Source organism: Antrostomus carolinensis, unplaced genomic scaffold (genome assembly GCF_000700745.2).
Source record: "Antrostomus carolinensis isolate BGI_N321 unplaced genomic scaffold, ASM70074v2 scaffold9678, whole genome shotgun sequence".
NCBI lineage: Eukaryota > Metazoa > Chordata > Aves > Caprimulgiformes > Caprimulgidae > Antrostomus > Antrostomus carolinensis.
The window spans coordinates 6,179-24,944 of record NW_010333664.1 but is presented as its reverse complement, the minus strand read 5'-3'; the positions used below and the strand labels follow the sequence as shown (position 1 = coordinate 24,944).

The following is an 18,766-nucleotide window of genomic DNA, read 5'->3' as shown; positions in this document are numbered from 1 at the left end:
GGGAAAGAGCAATTTTTAGTGCCCATGATGCCATTTAGAGGAACATCAGAGACACTCTCCATTGCCGTGCACCAGGCACTTACAGGTGGTGTTTTTGGGAATAAGTGCTGGAGAGCTGTCTTGGGTGGCTGTGTCACATCTAATGACTTCCTAGAAGCTGTGTTTGCATGCCTGGCCGAGGCAGCACCAGTCACTAAGGGCTGTCATCTTCCTTCCTAAAATCCTTTGGGTCAAGCTACAGCAATCCAGAAAGCTCCAAGCCAAGGGCATGAAGTACAACTACCATTTTGGATACCTGGAGCCACTACTTATGAAAGGGTCTTCACACCCTTCAAAGGCAGAGTTGAGTGTGTAGCCCATCCTGGAGGAACAATGGGAGGGAGTGAAGTTTGCAGTGGGCAGGGGAACGCGGTCGAGAGCAGTTTGAATGTACAGAGACCTTCCACAAAAGGATGGAAGGACACCAAGCTCATAGGCAACTGGCAGATGTAAGAACTGGCTTACACCTGGACTTTGATCCAAGAACCTTTCCCCAGTGAGTGGAAACCCTGCTCACGGCTCCCAGGAGCCCACAGCTGGGAGGCTCCCCACCGCGGCACCCTACCTAGAGATGGGCGAGCTGCTTGAGAGCTCCTTGGGCCTTTGCATGATGGGTCTTACTGTGCATTTTGGAAATTATGACAGCACAAACACGCACAAAATCAAATACATTTTCATTTCAAGTGCCTCCATAATATCTTCGCGTCAATTAGCTGTTAGGGATGGGCTTTTTTTTCTAATTTGGCTTCCAAGATACACAGATGTTGACCTTGCGCAGAGCACACTATAACTTTGATCAAACTAGAGATCTTAACTGCCAATTAAAACTAGGAAAAATGGGGCAACCTTTACCCTGCATCGATTTAAAGGATAGAGGGAAGCAAAACCTGGGTTTGTTTGTTTTTTTGCCTAACAGTCAAGAACACAATTTTTGTTGCTCATCTAGTAAACATCAATATGTGCTACTGAGGAGGAAGAGCTTGAATTGCTTGCTTAAAAATGCAGCGTATTGAATTTATGCCTTACTTGTTCAATTATGGTAATTTGGGAGCACTTCTGACACATGCAATTGTTAATGCAGCTTAAGAATCTCAGGCTACTCACATCAGTGGCAGTTTATATAAAATTCACATTTTTATATATTTTACAGTCACCTATTATTTCATAGTGGGAAAGTGTAAGAAGTTTTAGGTTAATATTACGAGAGTGAGCTCTATTATTTGAATAATTTAGCTTTTAAATGTCTGGTCTGTACTTTATCTGGTAACTGTGAAAGTTAGTGGCAAGTCAGTGGAGAATGGCCCATCATGGAATTATTAAAGCAGACAAGCACATTATCACTACGACAAAAGAACTTTACTGCAGTACCTTCCTCTCGCCACAGTATGTTTGCAACTGCAGCATCAGAAAATTGGGAAAGCCAGAAAATAATCAGGAAAAGAAAAAAAAAACAACAACAAAACAATGTCAAAATTTTCATTGTAGCAAGTAACTGAATTAATACTCATGTTTACATGAACTGTTTAATTTGTGAAAACTCGGTAACATTCATTCAAATAAAATATCAGGAAAGACAGATATTTCTAAATACATTTGCTCCTTCTAGAGATAATTCTGAAACTTTGACGCGGGGAAAAAAAATCCTCACTGAAATGCAGCCAACTTTAGCCTGTGCAAAGATCAAAGTCTTAACTAAAGAGAAGATGTTATATTCCCATGTAACTGGAGGTATGGTACAAGCTGGGAGATTCTGTACAGGTTCCATAAGCAAACATGACATCTTTCAGAACCCTGAGACTGGCAGTTACAGCAGCTACACATTTTAATGCATTTCTTCTTGGAATTTCATGCAACTGCATCCTCTTTTGGGATTCAAATACTCTTTGAAAGCATATCTGTATTTGAATTTCTGTTTAAGATCCATCCAATTATTTCTCAACCTACTGTAATTTCCCTTGCTTGAGTATTCAAGGGAAAACGACCGATATTAACAAGAGTACATACATCTATTTAATGAGGAATAGAATATATTTTCCAAAGAATTGCCATGAGAGCACATATTTATGGCTAACTTAGTTTTCAGTTCTTGCTCTGTATTAACAGACAGAAAAGTAGCAAAAAATCCCATTTACACCTAGACTTTTAGTATCATTATGAACCCAGACGATCTCCAGAGTAAGTTAAGACAGAAGAATTAGGAAGGATCAGGTCTCTGGGAGCTTTTCCACTGGGTCAACTAATCATCTCCTTCATTAATTGTGTTTTGGGGACAGTGCAGTCAAGATAACAGCGTCGCACTCCTACGGGAGACATGCAGCTAGGAGTGCCTGGAAGAATATTTGTCTTTGAAATGGAAGATAATTTCACACCAAGGAAAAGCTATTTTGCTAGTTAGTGATGTAAATACAGGTAAAAGAAATAATTCAATCAGAACATTTTTCAAGCATCTAAATATGAGAACTTTGACTCGCAACTGGCTTCAAAAAAAGTCATGCACAGATATCAATGAAATTTATTTTCTGAAACTGCATGTAATTCGACAAACCATTACAGTTTGGATTCTTTTATATCTAAAGCTATAGCCAATTTGTTACTTTAGTACAGGTGTTACCTGTACCACACCCAGTACACTTCTGGCACATGAAAGTCACCATCATCCTGGAGAAGGAGATTTTACCTTCCCTATGTGATTCCTTCCCAAAATAGTATCCAATCCTCTGATCAAAGCACAGACAAAATTGCCATTTACCTTTAAGAGTCCAACATATCGCATGCAATGAACTGATCTATTAAATTCCATGTATAACATTATATTTAAATACTCTTTAAATAAATAAATATATGGAAAATTCAGCTTACGGGTCTTTCTCGCCGAGTCTTCTATGAAAAGTGAAGAGATGTCCTCATCCACTCCCACCTCGTTTTTAGCAATGCAGGTGTAGGCACCAGTGTCTTCATACCGAACGCTACTGATATGAAGTTCACTTCCATTTGCTGTAAGAAAAACACCCATAGACAGTGTTCCTCACTGCTGCTAATTGCTATTATTGCCCTTAATTGCCTTCCATCACCATAGCCTTCTGGTGACGGCTTGGCAAGGTGGCTTCACCACACAACATCTCTTCACCATCAAATAGAGGTATTTGGGGGATTCTCATGAGAGCTGATGTTTTGCTTCTTTCCATTAGCACATACACATTCTGCACCAGAAATGAACAAAGAACAATCCCAAGAGCAAACAATAAACTACATTTCATTTATTTCTTCTTGTTAAAAAAAAAATGCTTTGGCTTTAGTGAAGAAAAATTGACTTCAAATTTGCAAACTGTTTTTCATCACATCACCAAAAACTTGGGTTTGGGGAGGGGGGGAAATCTCCTGTGATAGTTTCACTAAAACTATCACAAACCAGGACATCTCCCTACACTTCCTCCTGTTATTTGTCTTTCTGGGGTGGGACTGTTGCCTAAAATCTTTGGAAGATTTTGAGATATCGCACCCAGATATTTTGAGATATCTGTGTTGCCAACATTTTTGAGGGCTGCAATACACCACAGCCAGACTGGGGAGTGTGTGGGGAGGTTTGTAATATTTCTTAACATATTTTTACATGACATTTTAAAATATTTTTTATAAACAATATTTTTACACAAAAAACCTGCAAATATTTTTGCTTTTCATCGTGTCTGTTTCACCCTCATTTCAACAAGGACCAACAGGAGTCAAGAGCCCATTTCCCTCTGCAGAAAGTGAACTGCAGCCTGATTCTCAGCTGACTTGTATCCAATGCAGGGCTTAGACCTCAACAATTTAATGCATTTCTCTTCTGGTTTGCACAGCAGTGCACAAAAGGTGAGACAGTGGAGAACCAGGCACGCTGTCTTTTAACAGAACGCCGTTACCACTTACATCAATCAATACTGTATTTCCCCAGAAATTCACAGGAGAAAAAGAGAAAAAGAAAGACCAGGGGTTTTGTAGCAGGATTTCCAACAACTGTGGCTTAGCGAAAGTACAAGAACTTCTAGTTTAAAGTGCAAAATAATCCTCCTTAATCCTCGTCTACAATACTTTAATTAATCAAAATTCTGTTCTTACCTAGGAGCGTTAGTTGTTTGGATAGTTTTGGCATGATATCAATGCCATTCTTTAGCCAGGTAATTCGGGGATTAGGGATGCCTTCGGCGTGACATTTGAGGCTTGCTGACACGCCGGGCTCCTGCGCCTGTGTTTCAGGGTAGACGCGAATCACTGGTGGCACTGTGGGAAACAAGGAATTGGTGACTTTAAATTCACCCGTCAACTGCCACCCTTTGTCAGTGATCCCAGAAAAGCAACATCCTGGCTTTCAGTGCAAAGCTACAGTAATGATTTTTCTACTCCAAAAAAGTTCCGCTTTGGGGGTGGAAAATAGAAAATAATAATAATAGAAAAGAGTAAACTAACAAACCAACACCAACGAGCAAACTTGATATTTAATTTAATACTTGCTTTCATTAAGTGACTGATTGAACTTAAGTAAAGTTGGATTAAAACCTAAGGTGGGTACTCACATGTTTAAAAATTGAAGTATAAACTCCAAAACTTCACTGAATCTAGTAAGGAAGGAATTGGAATCCTTGCCTATTAGACGTACCATATTATTCAACATTTTCATTAACTGTCCATCAGAAAATAGCCTGTACATTCACTATCTGTTATTCTTAAAAAATAAAGTGTTTGTAAATTCTCTTCTTTTTTTTTTTTCTGAGAGGCTTTCAAAACATGACTTACCTTGTTACCCCTCTGAACTATTTAATACACTCAATTGGCAGAACTGCTAATTATATTACAATTTCAGACAAGTTCATTGATTTTCAATCATGTTCCCTTCATTGCTCGAATCAACAAGGCTCAGTATCATCTATTAACTATTTCTTAACAATTTACTCACATACTTTAAAGAGAATTTGCAATATTGCGATATCAGTGAAAAATATCAGTGGGATCCTCCTTCCTCTCACCTCAAGGGACATAATAAAAGCAAACATGAGGACGTGCCATATCTGAAGGGTGGTCATGGGCTGCTGTGTTGAACTGAGCTCAACTTTTCTACCAGTTTAGGAGATTTTGGGGCTCATGAGGTGTTGAAAGGTGCCCAGTTTTGTAAAACCACAGTCAGAGTCAAATGTGGGTGCGGTATGTGTAGTGCTAGCAGAAGTGACTCATTTTCCTTGAGAAGGAAGTTGAGCCCCCAGATATCGTATCCAGATTCAGAGGACTGAGGAAAATTTGTGGGGGATTTTTAGAAAGCCTGAATGAATTGATAACAAACTTCCATTGGAAATGACTGGCTTAAAGTACCTAACTCACTGCTGTGTTTTTATATAGTCCATAATAGGCTCCAGGACTGGAAAAGAAAAATTAAATTGACTTAACAGTTGCTTTAGACTAAAATGAAATCTGTGTCTGCAGCTTGCTATGTGTCTGTATATCCATATGGGGATAGTTTAAATAATTACATTCACTAGCATATACTTTCCATCTTTCTATTTCTATTTTTTATGGGTCTTACCAGAGAGAGAGATGTATTTTACTTCTGTCTTACCTACCAGCTGCCAAGTATTAACCAAAGCTGAGTCATCAGCTTGGAAGGAAATCAGCCACGACAGAAAGCCCTCAAGTCTACTTGGTTTTTATAGCTTTAAAAGCCAGAGACTGTTCAAGAGTAATCTGAAAGGAAATGCCTCGGGGCAACTGGAGAGACAAAAAATGGGGACTTGTAGCAAAGGAATTGCTTTAAATTCCACTTCTGCACTGGACATGTGAATTTACTTCCTCATCTTCTATTTCCTTTACTTGAGAAGAAAAAAAAATGTGTTGTAAGATGCAGGGCAGTGAGTAAAATACCACGCAAGAGCTTTTTAATCAAAGAGACAAGGTTTGTTTCATTCAAAAGAGTTTGCAAATTCTAAATACAAGCATTTAGTAGCTTTTACCTTCTCTTCCTCCCATCGCTGTCAGAGTTTGAGCTTCCCCTGACTTCAGGAGGTGGCAGATCAAGTGGAAGGAGAGCAAAGGAAATCATCTGCTGCTGGAAAAAGGCTGGCAGCTGTCAAAGCCATCCCTGCATTTATTTAGGGGACAGTGCCCAAGCAATTCAGAAGCACAAGACTGAGAGTCAGAAGCTTCTGATTCTCTCTGCACCTCAGAAAATTAATTTAAATTTCTCTGAGTCAGTGTCTCCAGGCGCGATAGGATAAAGATAGTAATTTTTGTCCACTTTGACAGGATTTTATGAAGGTCCTGCACTCAATGCTTGTCTCACCTATGATTTGCTTGCTACTAGTAACATTTTTAGAACAAAATGATTTAGGAAGTGAGGTCCATTGAAAGCCTATGTGATTTATTCAGACTCTAAGAGGAGAGGTGGTTTGCCTCTTACAAATACATAGGAAAAAACTTGCAAAACCCAAGCAGGTTAAATGCCCAAATCCTGGTGAAGTCAATGGGCAGCTGGGGTTGTTTAGCCTGGAGAAAAAGAGGCTGAGGGGAGACCTTCTGGCTCTGTCCAAGTCCCTGCAAGGAGGGTGGAGAGAGGTGGGGGTGGGTCTGTTCAACCAAGGAACAAGGGACAGGACAAGAGGAAATGGTCTCAAGTGCACCAGGGGAGTTTTAGATTGGATCTGAGGAAAAAATTCTTCACTGAAAGGGTGGTCAAGTATTGAAACAAGGCTGCCCAGAGAGGTGGTGGACTCACCTTCCCTGGTGGGATTTAACAGACGGGTAGACGAGGTGCTGAAGGACATGGTTTAGAGGTGGAATTGTCAGTGTTGGGGTTATGGTTGGACTCTGTGATCTTGAAGATCTTTTCCAACCACTACAATTCAATGATTCTGTGTCAACATTTATTTTCCTAATTCTCCAGACAGCACAACCTGCCTTTTCCAGTCCACAAGCAATGCTGACCCTCTCTGCCTGGGGGTTTGCCTGCCCCAGCCTCTTGCAGACAGACTTGTGGGACCACGTTTGCAGTCAGTCGCATGAAAACCAGCTCCAGAGCAAACCCTGAGAGGTCCTGTGCCCCGTGCAGAGCTCTGCTCTTGCCAGGATATGTCCACCTGTCTGCACCAGGTGAGATGGAGATCCCTCAGCCAGGCTCAAACCTTCTCTTACACATCCCAAATGGCCGAAGGCACCAGAGCAATCTTACTCCAAGCCCAGTGGTGTTTCCTCACCCACCAGCTCTTAACAGAGATAGAGTCTGTACCAGACATCACCTATTTAATGCTGGCAAAACCACTGTGGGTTGATCAGGTTTTCTTATAACGGTTTGCTTCAGGTTTTCCTCTTTATATGGGGACTCATGTCAATGACCTCCACCAGGATCACGCTCCCTATAAACAGGACACTCCTTCACAAAGCGGAGTCTACTTGCATGTCTCAGTTCTTTGCCTCAGACCGTGTCACTTTGCATGGGAGCAAGCCACGTATTTTCCCTGCAGAGCTGAAGACACAATAGATTTATATTGCAAAATAGCAGGGATCCTACAAACTGAATCAACGTTCTGCAGGAGAATTAGCTTAACTTGAAATTATAGCAAGGTGTCTTTTCAAGAGTGATTAATAAGGAAACTGCTTGTTTTCACCTACAAAAATATGTGTTGTAGCTCCACTCCTGCTCTCTTATCATTCTCCTGCTCCTTCCATTTTTAAACTTTTTATTTCTTCTCCCTTGTCTTACATAATTCAGTGCACAGGGAAATTATTGCATGCAACTGCCTTGTGATAACAGCAAACTGCAGAATACATTTTTATTGTCCTTGCTACAAATTAATACATTCCAAGTAAGCACATTTTACTTTAAACTTGCAAAGATTTCAGCTCCAGACTTCGGAATATATGGATTATCCTTTGCTATTTCCCATGGTGAATATATATCATTGCTAACTATTACTGCGTCTGCAGCCGAAGGTAATATAAAAATGCTATTATCTTAAGCAAAGTAGGGGGAAAAAAAAAGAGGTATTCAAACCAATAAGAGATTGGGTAGATTGCCTACTACTGCATACTGAGTAGTCCCTTAGTTGTGAGCAGACCAATTCATTACGATAAAACAGCTCAGGTGACAAAGCACATGACGAGCACAGACAGTGCTATCAAGCCCCAAAGAACCTACATTGCTGCTATAGGACCTATATATTCCAAGGCTTAATAATAATTCATAGATTAATCATTTCCTTGAGATGTTTTGATCTTTCCATTTATGATTTGAAAGGAGTTTGCAGCGTCATATGTTTTCTCTTGAAAAGTAACATTAACAAAACATCTGTGTTTAAAATATCTCTCTATTACTGGCAAATTTGTCCTATTGGACCCTTGTAATTGGGCCAAGGAGCGAATGGCTTTTTAAAACTGTTTACAAGGAATACAATATTCTGATTTATGCTGATGTTTTCCAGAGCGTAAGGAGCCAGGAAAATGATGCCCTACACTCAGCAGTCTCTTGATTTGCAAACTATCAATTTTCATAGTTGATTACAATTTTATGAGATTCTTTATCCTCAGCAACTCTTTTTCTTCTTGAAAGTGATAAATTGCTTTTCCTCCCTACAGTTAGTGTATGCTCTACACATTTCCCAAGCAATATCCATACGGAGGAGAGAACATAATTTTCCTACTGTTCTTGGCTTCTCCTGATCAAAGATATCAGCACGCAAGATGAATTTTTCATTCTTCAACTTTGCGCTGCCTTTGAGTGCTTTCTTTTCTTCCAAAGGCATTAAGGGCCAAGTGTATAAATACACTGACTTAAATATTACCACTGCTGTGATCGTAAGATTGATGGGCTCAACCCAAACCTACCACATCAAATGTCACATGTAGGTTGCATTTCACACGTGTGCTTTATGCTTCTTGCCCAGAAGATGTGAAGCCAGTGGTTTGGGGCGTTCATTTGGTGGCATTCATATTTTCTGCCTAACAGGATTATCATCTCTGCTTGTAAAAATGAACATCTGGATCTGCTGATGTTACCTCTGATATCCTGAACCAGTTGATAGAAAGGGAGGTACCACACATCATTCAGCAGTTGAGCCAAACAAACCCTCTTTTCCCCTTTGGAAAGGCTGTTTTGGAGAGGATCTTCAGAGCTGTCTGGACTGTCTGATGCTGAGTCAGACACAGAGTTGCTTTTAACATCTCATTGTGGGCTGGTTCAACAGCCCAAGCACAGCACTGCAAGCACATGGCTGAGTTGGTGGCACAGGCAGAGTGGCAAGCATCAGTAAGGACATTGCTTGCCCACCATGGACAAGCACGTGCCCATCTTCCAGCAGGATCTGACTGTGATGAAGTGAATTTTCTTTCCTTGGGCAACAAAAGAAACAACTGTGACAATGCACTAGGATGAAAACAAGGCTTTCTGTGGAGAAATTTTTGCTAAATTTGATTAGTCTGTAATACATTCAACTAGAGCTCTGAATCCCAGAAACTTTTAGTTTTTGTGAAGTTAGAATCATAGAATCATGGAATGGTTTGGGTTGGGAGAGACCTTAAAGCTCATCCAGTTCCAACCCCCCTGCCATCAGCAGGGACACCTTCCACTAGATCAGGTTGCTCAAAGCCTCATCCAGCCTGGCCTTCAACACTTCCAGGGAGGAGCAGCCACAGCTTCCTTGGGCAACCTAAGGCTCTAAAGCTTAGAGCTTAGGCTCCAAGCTTTTTATTTAAACTGGTATTTCCTAATTTTCTATATAATCTAATCAATGAGCTGTTTATGCTCTAAAAAGAGACAAAGGGGAAAGTAAGATAAAGACAGTATGTTGGATAAAGGCATCTAAAGAGGGTGCATATAACTAGGATCAGATTCTTTTAAGGAGAATAAGGCAATAAAAGGACAATATTTTCTCAGATGGACTGATGGGTCTCAGTGGGAACAGTGAGCCAGGGCCCAAGTGTATAAAAAGGATCAAAGGATACTGGAAGAATCACTGCAGCTTTGAAAAAACACTGAATTAACTGAAGCACAGTCCAAAATTTGGGACCTGCCTGTACAGACACAGTGAGCTTGGAAAGGGTTGGGGATAAACCCTTTTACTTCCAGTTAATTCTTCTTTCTTTACTGATTCCCAATAAGTAAACTTGGAGTTTTCTCTATTAAAAAAAAAAAATAATCTGATTGTTTTCATAGGATAAAATATCCCTGTTTTTTGATGTTAAAAGTGTATCAGTCCCTCTCTGGAGAAGACAGGTGAGCAGATACACCCGAGTTCTGGCTGACTTGGCTGTGTCACATTCTCTTACAGCGTCAATCCAATAAAGAAAAGCAACAGAGAACCTCCCGTGTCGAAGATGGAGTTTTTAGTTTGATGCAGACAGACAGAAACAATCCCCTGTGCTGAATCCCCATCAACTATACTTAGATTCTCAGCATCTTCACTCAGCTCGGCTCAGTTTCCTCCCTCTACTCTTGTCAGGAGAAATTCCTCAATTTGTCCTTTATGTTACTAAAAACTGAGAAGGATTTTCCGAGCAGGGCTCTGTCTTGGGAACCTCACCATGCATCTGCAGGTAAGGAACCTTGTCCTGTCATCGGTGCTGTTGTTCCAACACCAGTTGCTGGAGGAAGCCACGACATAGGCAGAAAAAGAGAGAATTTAATGATGTGGGCAGCCAGCCAGCCACATCAAAAACTGCAAAAACTTGGCTTTGCAAAGCCTAATAGCTCATATGGGAATATCAGATGCTGTAAGACAAAGATTTTTAGACCCTGCAGTATTTTCTAGCAAGTCTGGGTTGATACCAGAACCCAGGGCATTTTTTTCACTCTTTAGTGACTACTTAGCAACCTGAAAAAGCCAACAGGGATAGTGGTTTGGGTTTGTTTTTTTTTTTTGTATAACAGTGTTCTTGTATTAATAAGAAAAACCACATGCAGCTGTGGTGTGAAACTTCCATTTGAAAAGAAAATGGGATCTTTCAACAACAAGTTAAATCTAAGTGGCAGGCATGAGTATGAAACGAATCATCCCCTCCCCACACTCCATCTAGCTTTCCCCTCATTCTGGTTTTAGTTTCAAAGCCTTTGGGCCTTATATTCTCAGTGATGATAAAGTCTATATTGTTGTCTGCCAGCTCAACTCCATTCAGGCCTCATAATATATCACATAATATACACGGGATTAAGTTGTTAGCTCGCTTTTCTTTCAACTGCCATTCATCAAACAAATAGCACTTTGAGGAAGGAAACCTATTTTTCCAGCTGCAGCATGCACAATCTAGTTATCCACACTGCTGAGACTTCACAGTTTACTAGCTGAAAAGATGACAAATTATTATGTAGAAACATTAAGTCAGTTTTCATTCAAATCAACTGGAAGCTTCGTGCTCTCCTCCAGGTATTCGTTCTGGGTGGGGAGCACTTAGATACATCCAGAAGACCTGAGTTGCAGTCAAACCTAAACCCCACGTCCACCATGGAGCTTCTTAAAGTGCATAAATATCCATTTTTACTGTTTCCCTTTGTGTCAGCCTCTCTCTATTAATCTGTGTGTACCTATCTGCTCTTACCAGTTGACAGCTCTCCTCTGTAGAGGTCTGTGCACATCTAGAGGAAGAACTAAATATTAATTTTCCTTATAATATATTTCCTGAATAGTTACTGAATTTTCCTGTAAAACTAAATACTTTCATACCAGAGTACGTAAAAATCTACCTGTAGTGAGCAACAGGTTACGCTGTCTCCTATTCTGGAGATACTGCTGGTCATATTAGCACATGTAGATATGGGTTTAAAGTTGGACAATGATTTTGATGATGGGGAGGTAGATACTCCACAGGCTGGTTCCTCGCTAAAACTCCAGGTTAAGCTAATGTAATTTTAAACTAAATCCAACTGACTGAGTTTGAGGTCAGAAGAAAGATAGCAAATGCCTGAATATAAGTTCCACCAGGTGCAAATGTGGTCCAGGGGATGGAGATGAATGAGGGTGCTGAATACAGCCCGTGTGATTCTCTCACCTGCAAAATGGTTTGTCCTCATTTTACAACCCAGTGGGCCACATCTTTAACCAATGTAAATAGCCCTCAGTGAAGTGAGCTGACTGCAACCAGGTAATAATCTGATATATACCTGGGAGTTAGACAGCTAATTTTGGGAACAGTGTTGTATTTATTTAAATATCCTGGGCTATTTCATGCAACAGAAATGATTTTCTGGAAGAAGAAATTATTGAAGCAACACTTCTGTTGACAAAAGTAGTCATTAATCTAAAAGATGCTTTGAAACACTGCTCTTAACTCTACAGAAGTGTTATTGACAGCTTGTTTTCCAGTCAGGATACCTGCTGAAGCCCAGGTAATTATACACGTCCACCCCTGGTATCTTTTTGATTGCCTGTGTGATACCACCAGTGAGCAAACCCTGAGCTGCACTCGCTCTCCTACACAATTTGGCTTTCCACGTCTCTGCGCGAATGAGATTAACACGCAACTTTGCTTAAGGGAATGTTTTCATGGATTGTCATATGTGCCATTTACTAACCATTCACCTGAAGGATGTGGGTCTGATACAGCTCTTCATAGCCGTAGGCATGACAAGTGTAATTGCCCATGTGAATAGTTGTTACCTTGGTGATGTAGAGGGAATCGTCTTCTCCAAAATCCTGTATGGAACAAAAGACAGGAAAGGTGCCTTATTATTTAGTAAAAATATTTGAAAACCCCACCTGAAGAGAGACTTCCCATTCAGTGGCTTTGATAGCACCGCAGCTTGGGAACACAGCTTGAATTTTGAACAGTCAGTTTTCAAGTTCATAAATCAACACGCAGGGAGAAAATAAGCGGCAATTTAAGAATAAGGCAAAGTAACTCATTTGAGAACATGAACTTTTGTGCTGGTTGCTAACAAGGTGCTCTCTGCACATAAAAAAGGTGACAATCTCCAGCTGTTTAATTTACGGGGGAATTTAATATCTACGTATTAAACTCAGACGCATAAAATGCTAACTTCTGGGTGGGTTAAGGTTTCTTTATCTATGCCAGTCCTTAGAAAATGCACTGTAACCTTGAGACTTGATGAGAAAGAACTGAAACTGTTTGTCACGTATCTCAGACAATACCCTAGGCAGTAGACAAGGAAGAAGACAAAAAGCATTTTCCTCAAACAAACTTGTTTTGATCTGTAACTGCTTGACAAGTATCTTTATTCCCTTCATCTTCCTAGATCTGCTCTTGCATTACTTTAATTTTTCATATAGACGGGGAGAATACGAGTTAGTAGAGAGTTTTTGGCACTTGAATATGTTGTACAAGTACCCTGCTTAGGAATTTATTTCAAATTATAGTTAACAGAACCACAGCACTGATGGGCATATGAAGCAGCTTTTCTTGTTACTCCATTAACGTTCAGACTTCTGCAGCTCCAGAATGTTTGTACTTTTATGCAAACCCAGAAGGATACACTTAAAAAACAGTTCATGAGCTTAAAGAACGGGTTTTCTTTAATTAGCTCCATGTGTGAAACATGCTAAACTAAACTCTTTGCAGAATTTCACTTCAAAAGAATGGTAAAATTCAACTCAGAGCCAGGATGGCACAAACCCAGAACAATCGGGTGAGCACTGAAGAGTGGTTTTGCTCATGAAAACCAAGGACTTTTTTCCAAATGTCCATTGTGTAGGCACTCAGCCAGCCTGCAGCCAAGGGTTGTACTGGGAAAGCTTCTACACAGTGGTGTGCCTGTTGCCACCCATGTCCACCACGGCCACCAGCATTGCAATGGAAGGGCAACACTGTAATGCGATGAGGAGGTGAGAACTCACAGCCAAGGTCTTCCAGTATGACTTGATCTAACCCACTAGTCTGGATGGTATAAAATAAGAATGCAAACTTGCTCTGCTGATTGGGAGCCAAGAACTTGGGTCGCAGTTTCCTTGTGATGGTGAAAGGGAATCCGTGCACAGAAGTGCTGATGCTCGTTCCCTTCCCTGCTGCACCCACGAGTTCAATGCCATGAGGAACCATCCTCATGCTCTTACCTCCAACTCCCCTGCCAAGTGCTCAGATATTATGAGCAAGAGTTGTTTGATCATTGGATAGGCTGCTTTCTAAACTAAAACCATTTGGGGCTCCTTACAGCTCACATTTTCTGCCTCTTCAGGTTGCATCTGCTCTACAGTTTGACGTTTTCCTTTCCAGCCACGACACGTTGAACATTTTTTTTGAAGGAAATTGCAATCTTGGTGCTGACTTGCAAAGAAAAGTGCAAAGTAGCCCATCTCTTGCAGTATGGGATTGACCTGGCACTACTTCCACTGGATTTTGAGTCTTCTCCAATAACTTCTGGCTGGCACCAGAGAAATGTCTTTGTGCCTCTCCTCTCAGTGGCAGGCCAGCACTGGCAGAGCAAGGGAAATCTGGCAACTTGCCTAATTGCTAGACATGTTACAAGGGAGACTGAGAGTGAATACTGAGAAATAGAGTTTAGAAGCAGGACAACAGCCTTTCCCAAAGCAGACCTTGACCTGCGAGGGGACAGGCATGATCACCCTGGTTCTGCTATCTGCTACCATAAGGCACGTGCTGCCCCAATATGCAAGTGGATTCCTGAAATTCATTATTTATAATCAAAAGCACCTCAGATATTATAGTCACCTTAGGAGAAGCTGGTTAAGCCACCCAAGACATTATTACAAAAAAATCTACTCAAAATTTCCCATTTCAAGCATTTTCCTGTTTTCTGGTCATCTTTCCTGATGGAAAACAAAGATTTATGAGCAAGTGCAAACAGAGAAGATCTCAACCCTGTTCAAATGATATTTGCATGAGATAGAGAAAATGCTTCCACTGGAGGGGACTTAATAACAGTTTTTAAAGTTAATCCTAAAGCAACTCAAATTGAGTTTAGCTCAATAAAAGCAGGATGGCTGCTTTTATGGAGTGATTTATAAGGAGTAGTGGAAAAACAAGACAATAAAATCTTCTCTGTTTTAAGTATGTTGCTTCCTTTAAGACATCTCAGGAAAAAAAAACCATTATGAATGCTTGGTTTGTGCTCTGTAATTGTCTTTTTATGGACGATCTGTTTTTTCCAATGCATACAAATATATTAATACAAGTAAAGACCCTTGCACAAACAAACTGATGTAAGATTATAGTATTATTCTCTTCCTCTCTAAATGCATTTTTCTTGTCAAGAGCAGCTTATATTGGTAAAAGCACGGTTTATGACTTTTAAAAACTATTTTCTGACTTCTAACATTTAAAGAAGGTTATCAAAGATGATTTAGTTTAACATATCATTTATGTCAGGCACAGAAGGAAATTCTCTGCCCTGCATTAGAACTTGCACACACGCACAGTAAATTCACATAAGAATACAACATTATTAAGAATGGCCAGTATGAGATGTGGGAAAGAAAAAGATAATGAAATTTAGGTTCAATACTGAACCTTCTGTTGCTGCAAAAAGAAGACTGAATTCTCTAACAAATTAATTACTCTTTCTGTGTGTGTGTTTATTTATTGCAGCTCCTTCAGTTTCCCTGTGGAAATAATTAGTACATGAGGATTTCACAGTTACATTTTACATATGCATACATTCTTATGCACAAGGACTTTCTGGGTGTATATTTTATAAAGGTATATTTGAAAATGTTGTAAAAATCCAAGCCCTAGAGCATTAGGAAATGATGAGTCTTTCATTCCTTAATAGCATCTAACTCTACATCTACACTCATCCCATCCAGGAATCCTGCAGCCCTGGGATACCCCCAAAATGCTGCCTTTGGGAGCTTGTCCTGGTTTTGATGGGATACAGTTAATTTTCCTCTTAGTAGCTAGATTAGCGCTGTGTTTTGCTGTCAGTGTGGGATTTGGTATGAGAAGAATGTTGATAATACACTGATTTTTTTAGTTGTTACTCAGAAAATCAAGGACATTCCAACTTCCCATGTTTTGCTAGTCTGCTGGTGCAGAAGAAACTGGGGAGGAGCACAGTAAAATTAACAGAGACTCAAACTGGCACTTGGAGATGCCAATGGGATATTAAATATCATATAACATCGTGTTCAGTGTATTAATGAGGGTTGGCCGGATCTGGGGGATCTCTTGGAGATCTCTTGGGCTCTCTCTCTCTTCCAGGATTGTGGTTTTGGTTTCGGGATTGTCTCTGCTCTGGGATCACTGGCCAGGGCTGGCATTGCTCAGTGGGTGGTGAGCAATTGCACTGTGCATCACTCCTTTCATAGAATCCCAGACTGGTCTGGGTTGGAAGGGATTTTAAAGTCCATCCAGTTCCACCCCCCCTGCCATCAGCAGGGACACCTTCCACTAGACCAGGTTGCTCAAAGCCTCATCCAACCTGGCCTTCAACACTTCCAGGGAGGAGCAGCCACAGCTTCTCTGGCCAACCTGGGCCAGTGTCTGACCACCCTCACAGCAAAGAATTTCTTCCTCACATCTCATCTCCATCTCCCCTCTTCTAGTTTCAAGCCATCACACCTTGTTCACAAAACATCTTCAGAGATTCAGGTTCTGAGCTCCATCCCAACACGCATATGTAAGGTTGCTGGGAGAACTGGCAGGGGAGAGGATGGGGAGGGCAGAGACAACGGGAAGAATTCAGACTGAAAAAAAGCAGAGGAAACATCTCGTTTCTTTGTGCTTTGACTTTTTTCAGATGGCTTTTTCATGCAAAGCCAGGTTTCCATGTCACCACGAGCCTGAAAGAAGTCAGAGGGACCCACAAACATTTATAAAAATGATTCTGTAACATAATTCTTCTCTCCCTAAAACTATCCTACCCTTAAAGCAGAGTATCTCAGGGCTGTCCAGGAGTCTCAGCAAAGTTCTGCACATCCCCTGGGGAGCTGCGACTGCCCTACTGCTACCCTCAGCAATGCCCAATGGGGAGCTGAAAAGGCATTTTTATGTCATCCCATGAAAAAGGATAGACAAGCAGGAGAAAGGCAAAAAAGTAACTTGTGGGACATTTTCCTTCTTTACCCCTGAATTTTCTTGTGAAGAGGAAGAAACAGAAGTGATGAAAATATATGAACAGGAAGCAGAAACCATTTTAATTCCCACAAACTGATGAGCCTTGCATCAAAGCACCCAGATAAGGATAAGGTGTTCATCACCTCGATTTTATGAATTTCATTATAAAATAACATTGCACCTTCTGGTAAAAAAAAAAAAAATAAATAAAATCGGCAAGCTGTGCTTATAATTGATAAGGTCGACTAGTGGCAGATGATAAATTGACTTCTCCAGCAGTTTGTCTCATGTTTTCTCTCCCTTTTTGGAATAAAAAGTTCTCTGCCCTTCATGAGCTTCTTTTATGTCTTCCAGTTACCCTTCAAATAAAGGACTGATTAAGTGACCTCAAAATATGTTTTGACTATTCAAGATTAAAAAGAATGCACCACTCTGCATTTTAAACTGATAACAGCTCAGTAATCTAAAAAAAATAGAAAAAAATAAAAAAATAAAATAAATTTGTTACTGCACACAGTCAATTTGAAAAAATAACAAAGCAGATCCTAGAAAATGTACTTTTTTTGGGGGTTGTATTTCCTTTCCATCACTACTGATTACCCAAGGCATCGGTCTCTCCAAACAGAAGATTTTTCATATTTATTTATCCCATTCCTCCCTTCTAATGCATTCCTTGGTCATGCAATCCACCGTGGCTCGGAGACACCGCGCTCAGAAACGTGTAAAACATTGTGTATTGCTTGTAAAGCTCGTTCACATTCTGTCTCCAGTGAAATCCAGTATGTGACTGTAATGCCACAGATCTCCTGCTCTAACACCCAGGAACGCAGCCAGCCAAGAGGGAGCTCACGTTAACCCACGTGGGGATGATGCTGGAGGATGCTGGACACCAGGTACTCACCTTTTTTGCCCATTTCAGATGCTTTTTCATGAAGTTTTCTAACACGTTTTTGGGGTTGTTCCAACACAGAATGGAAACACTGTCCAGCCCATGTGATTTTAAACCTACAACCATCCCAGTTAGGTACTGAGTGCTCCTAATACATGTTGGGAATCCCAAAAACGATCAATATCCCCTCACCATGCTGACTTCAGAGTGTCCACAGCTGAAATAACGACAGAGGGAATGGAGATTCCCCAAATGGTTTCTTCTCTTAAGAGAATCCCCTCCAATTGCTGGGATTTCTTCCTAAATAATGATGATGATGACAATAATACTACTTCTAATAATATATTATTACTATTATTATTGTTATCATTATCCTTCACTTCACTTTTAGACCCTTCCCTTACATCCCTTTCTGCCAAGCCCAGGGAAGCTGGGAGCCTTCCCCACATGGTTCCAATGCTTACTAACAAAACCAGTCCCAACACTGAGGTTAGCTGGTATCACTGGTTTTCCACTAGACTAAGAAAAACACCCATCACGATTTCATAGTAATCAGCACAGTAATGAAAATGTATTAACTAGTACATGTTAAAAAAGCTTGCCTGATCCTCAGAGTCCTAGAAACCTCTGATAATGTTTACAGGACTTTAAAACAAAATGTACCCAAGCATTTAATGAGATGATTATTATGCAAAATCAATAACAATGGCTATCACTTTGAAAATGCTTTCTCCTCACTAATCAAATGCCCCCGATCTTTTTTTACAACAGATTCATGAGTGATTCATATAAAAATAATAAAAACGAAATTAGTCATGGGCTCTTAAATCACTTTCTTTGGTGCATTTAATAATTCATTTC

General features: G+C 40.4%; 1 protein-coding gene across 1 annotated transcript in view; it reads right to left on the bottom strand.

Moving 5' to 3' along the window:
• Positions 1 to 14,043, bottom strand: part of FSTL4 (follistatin like 4) — a 29,355-nt gene extending 15,312 nt beyond the window's left edge. Inside the window, exons 1-5 of the mRNA XM_010173938.2 lie at positions 13,732 to 14,043; positions 12,563 to 12,683; positions 4,138 to 4,299; positions 2,899 to 3,033; positions 1,408 to 1,434 (exon numbers count right to left, since the gene is read on the bottom strand). Of these exons, the coding sequence (XP_010172240.2) occupies positions 1,408 to 1,434; positions 2,899 to 3,033; positions 4,138 to 4,299; positions 12,563 to 12,683; positions 13,732 to 14,043 (757 nt within the window). The remainder of the gene's footprint in view (positions 1 to 1,407; positions 1,435 to 2,898; positions 3,034 to 4,137; positions 4,300 to 12,562; positions 12,684 to 13,731) is intronic.
• Between the last annotated feature and the right edge of the window lie 4,723 nt (positions 14,044 to 18,766).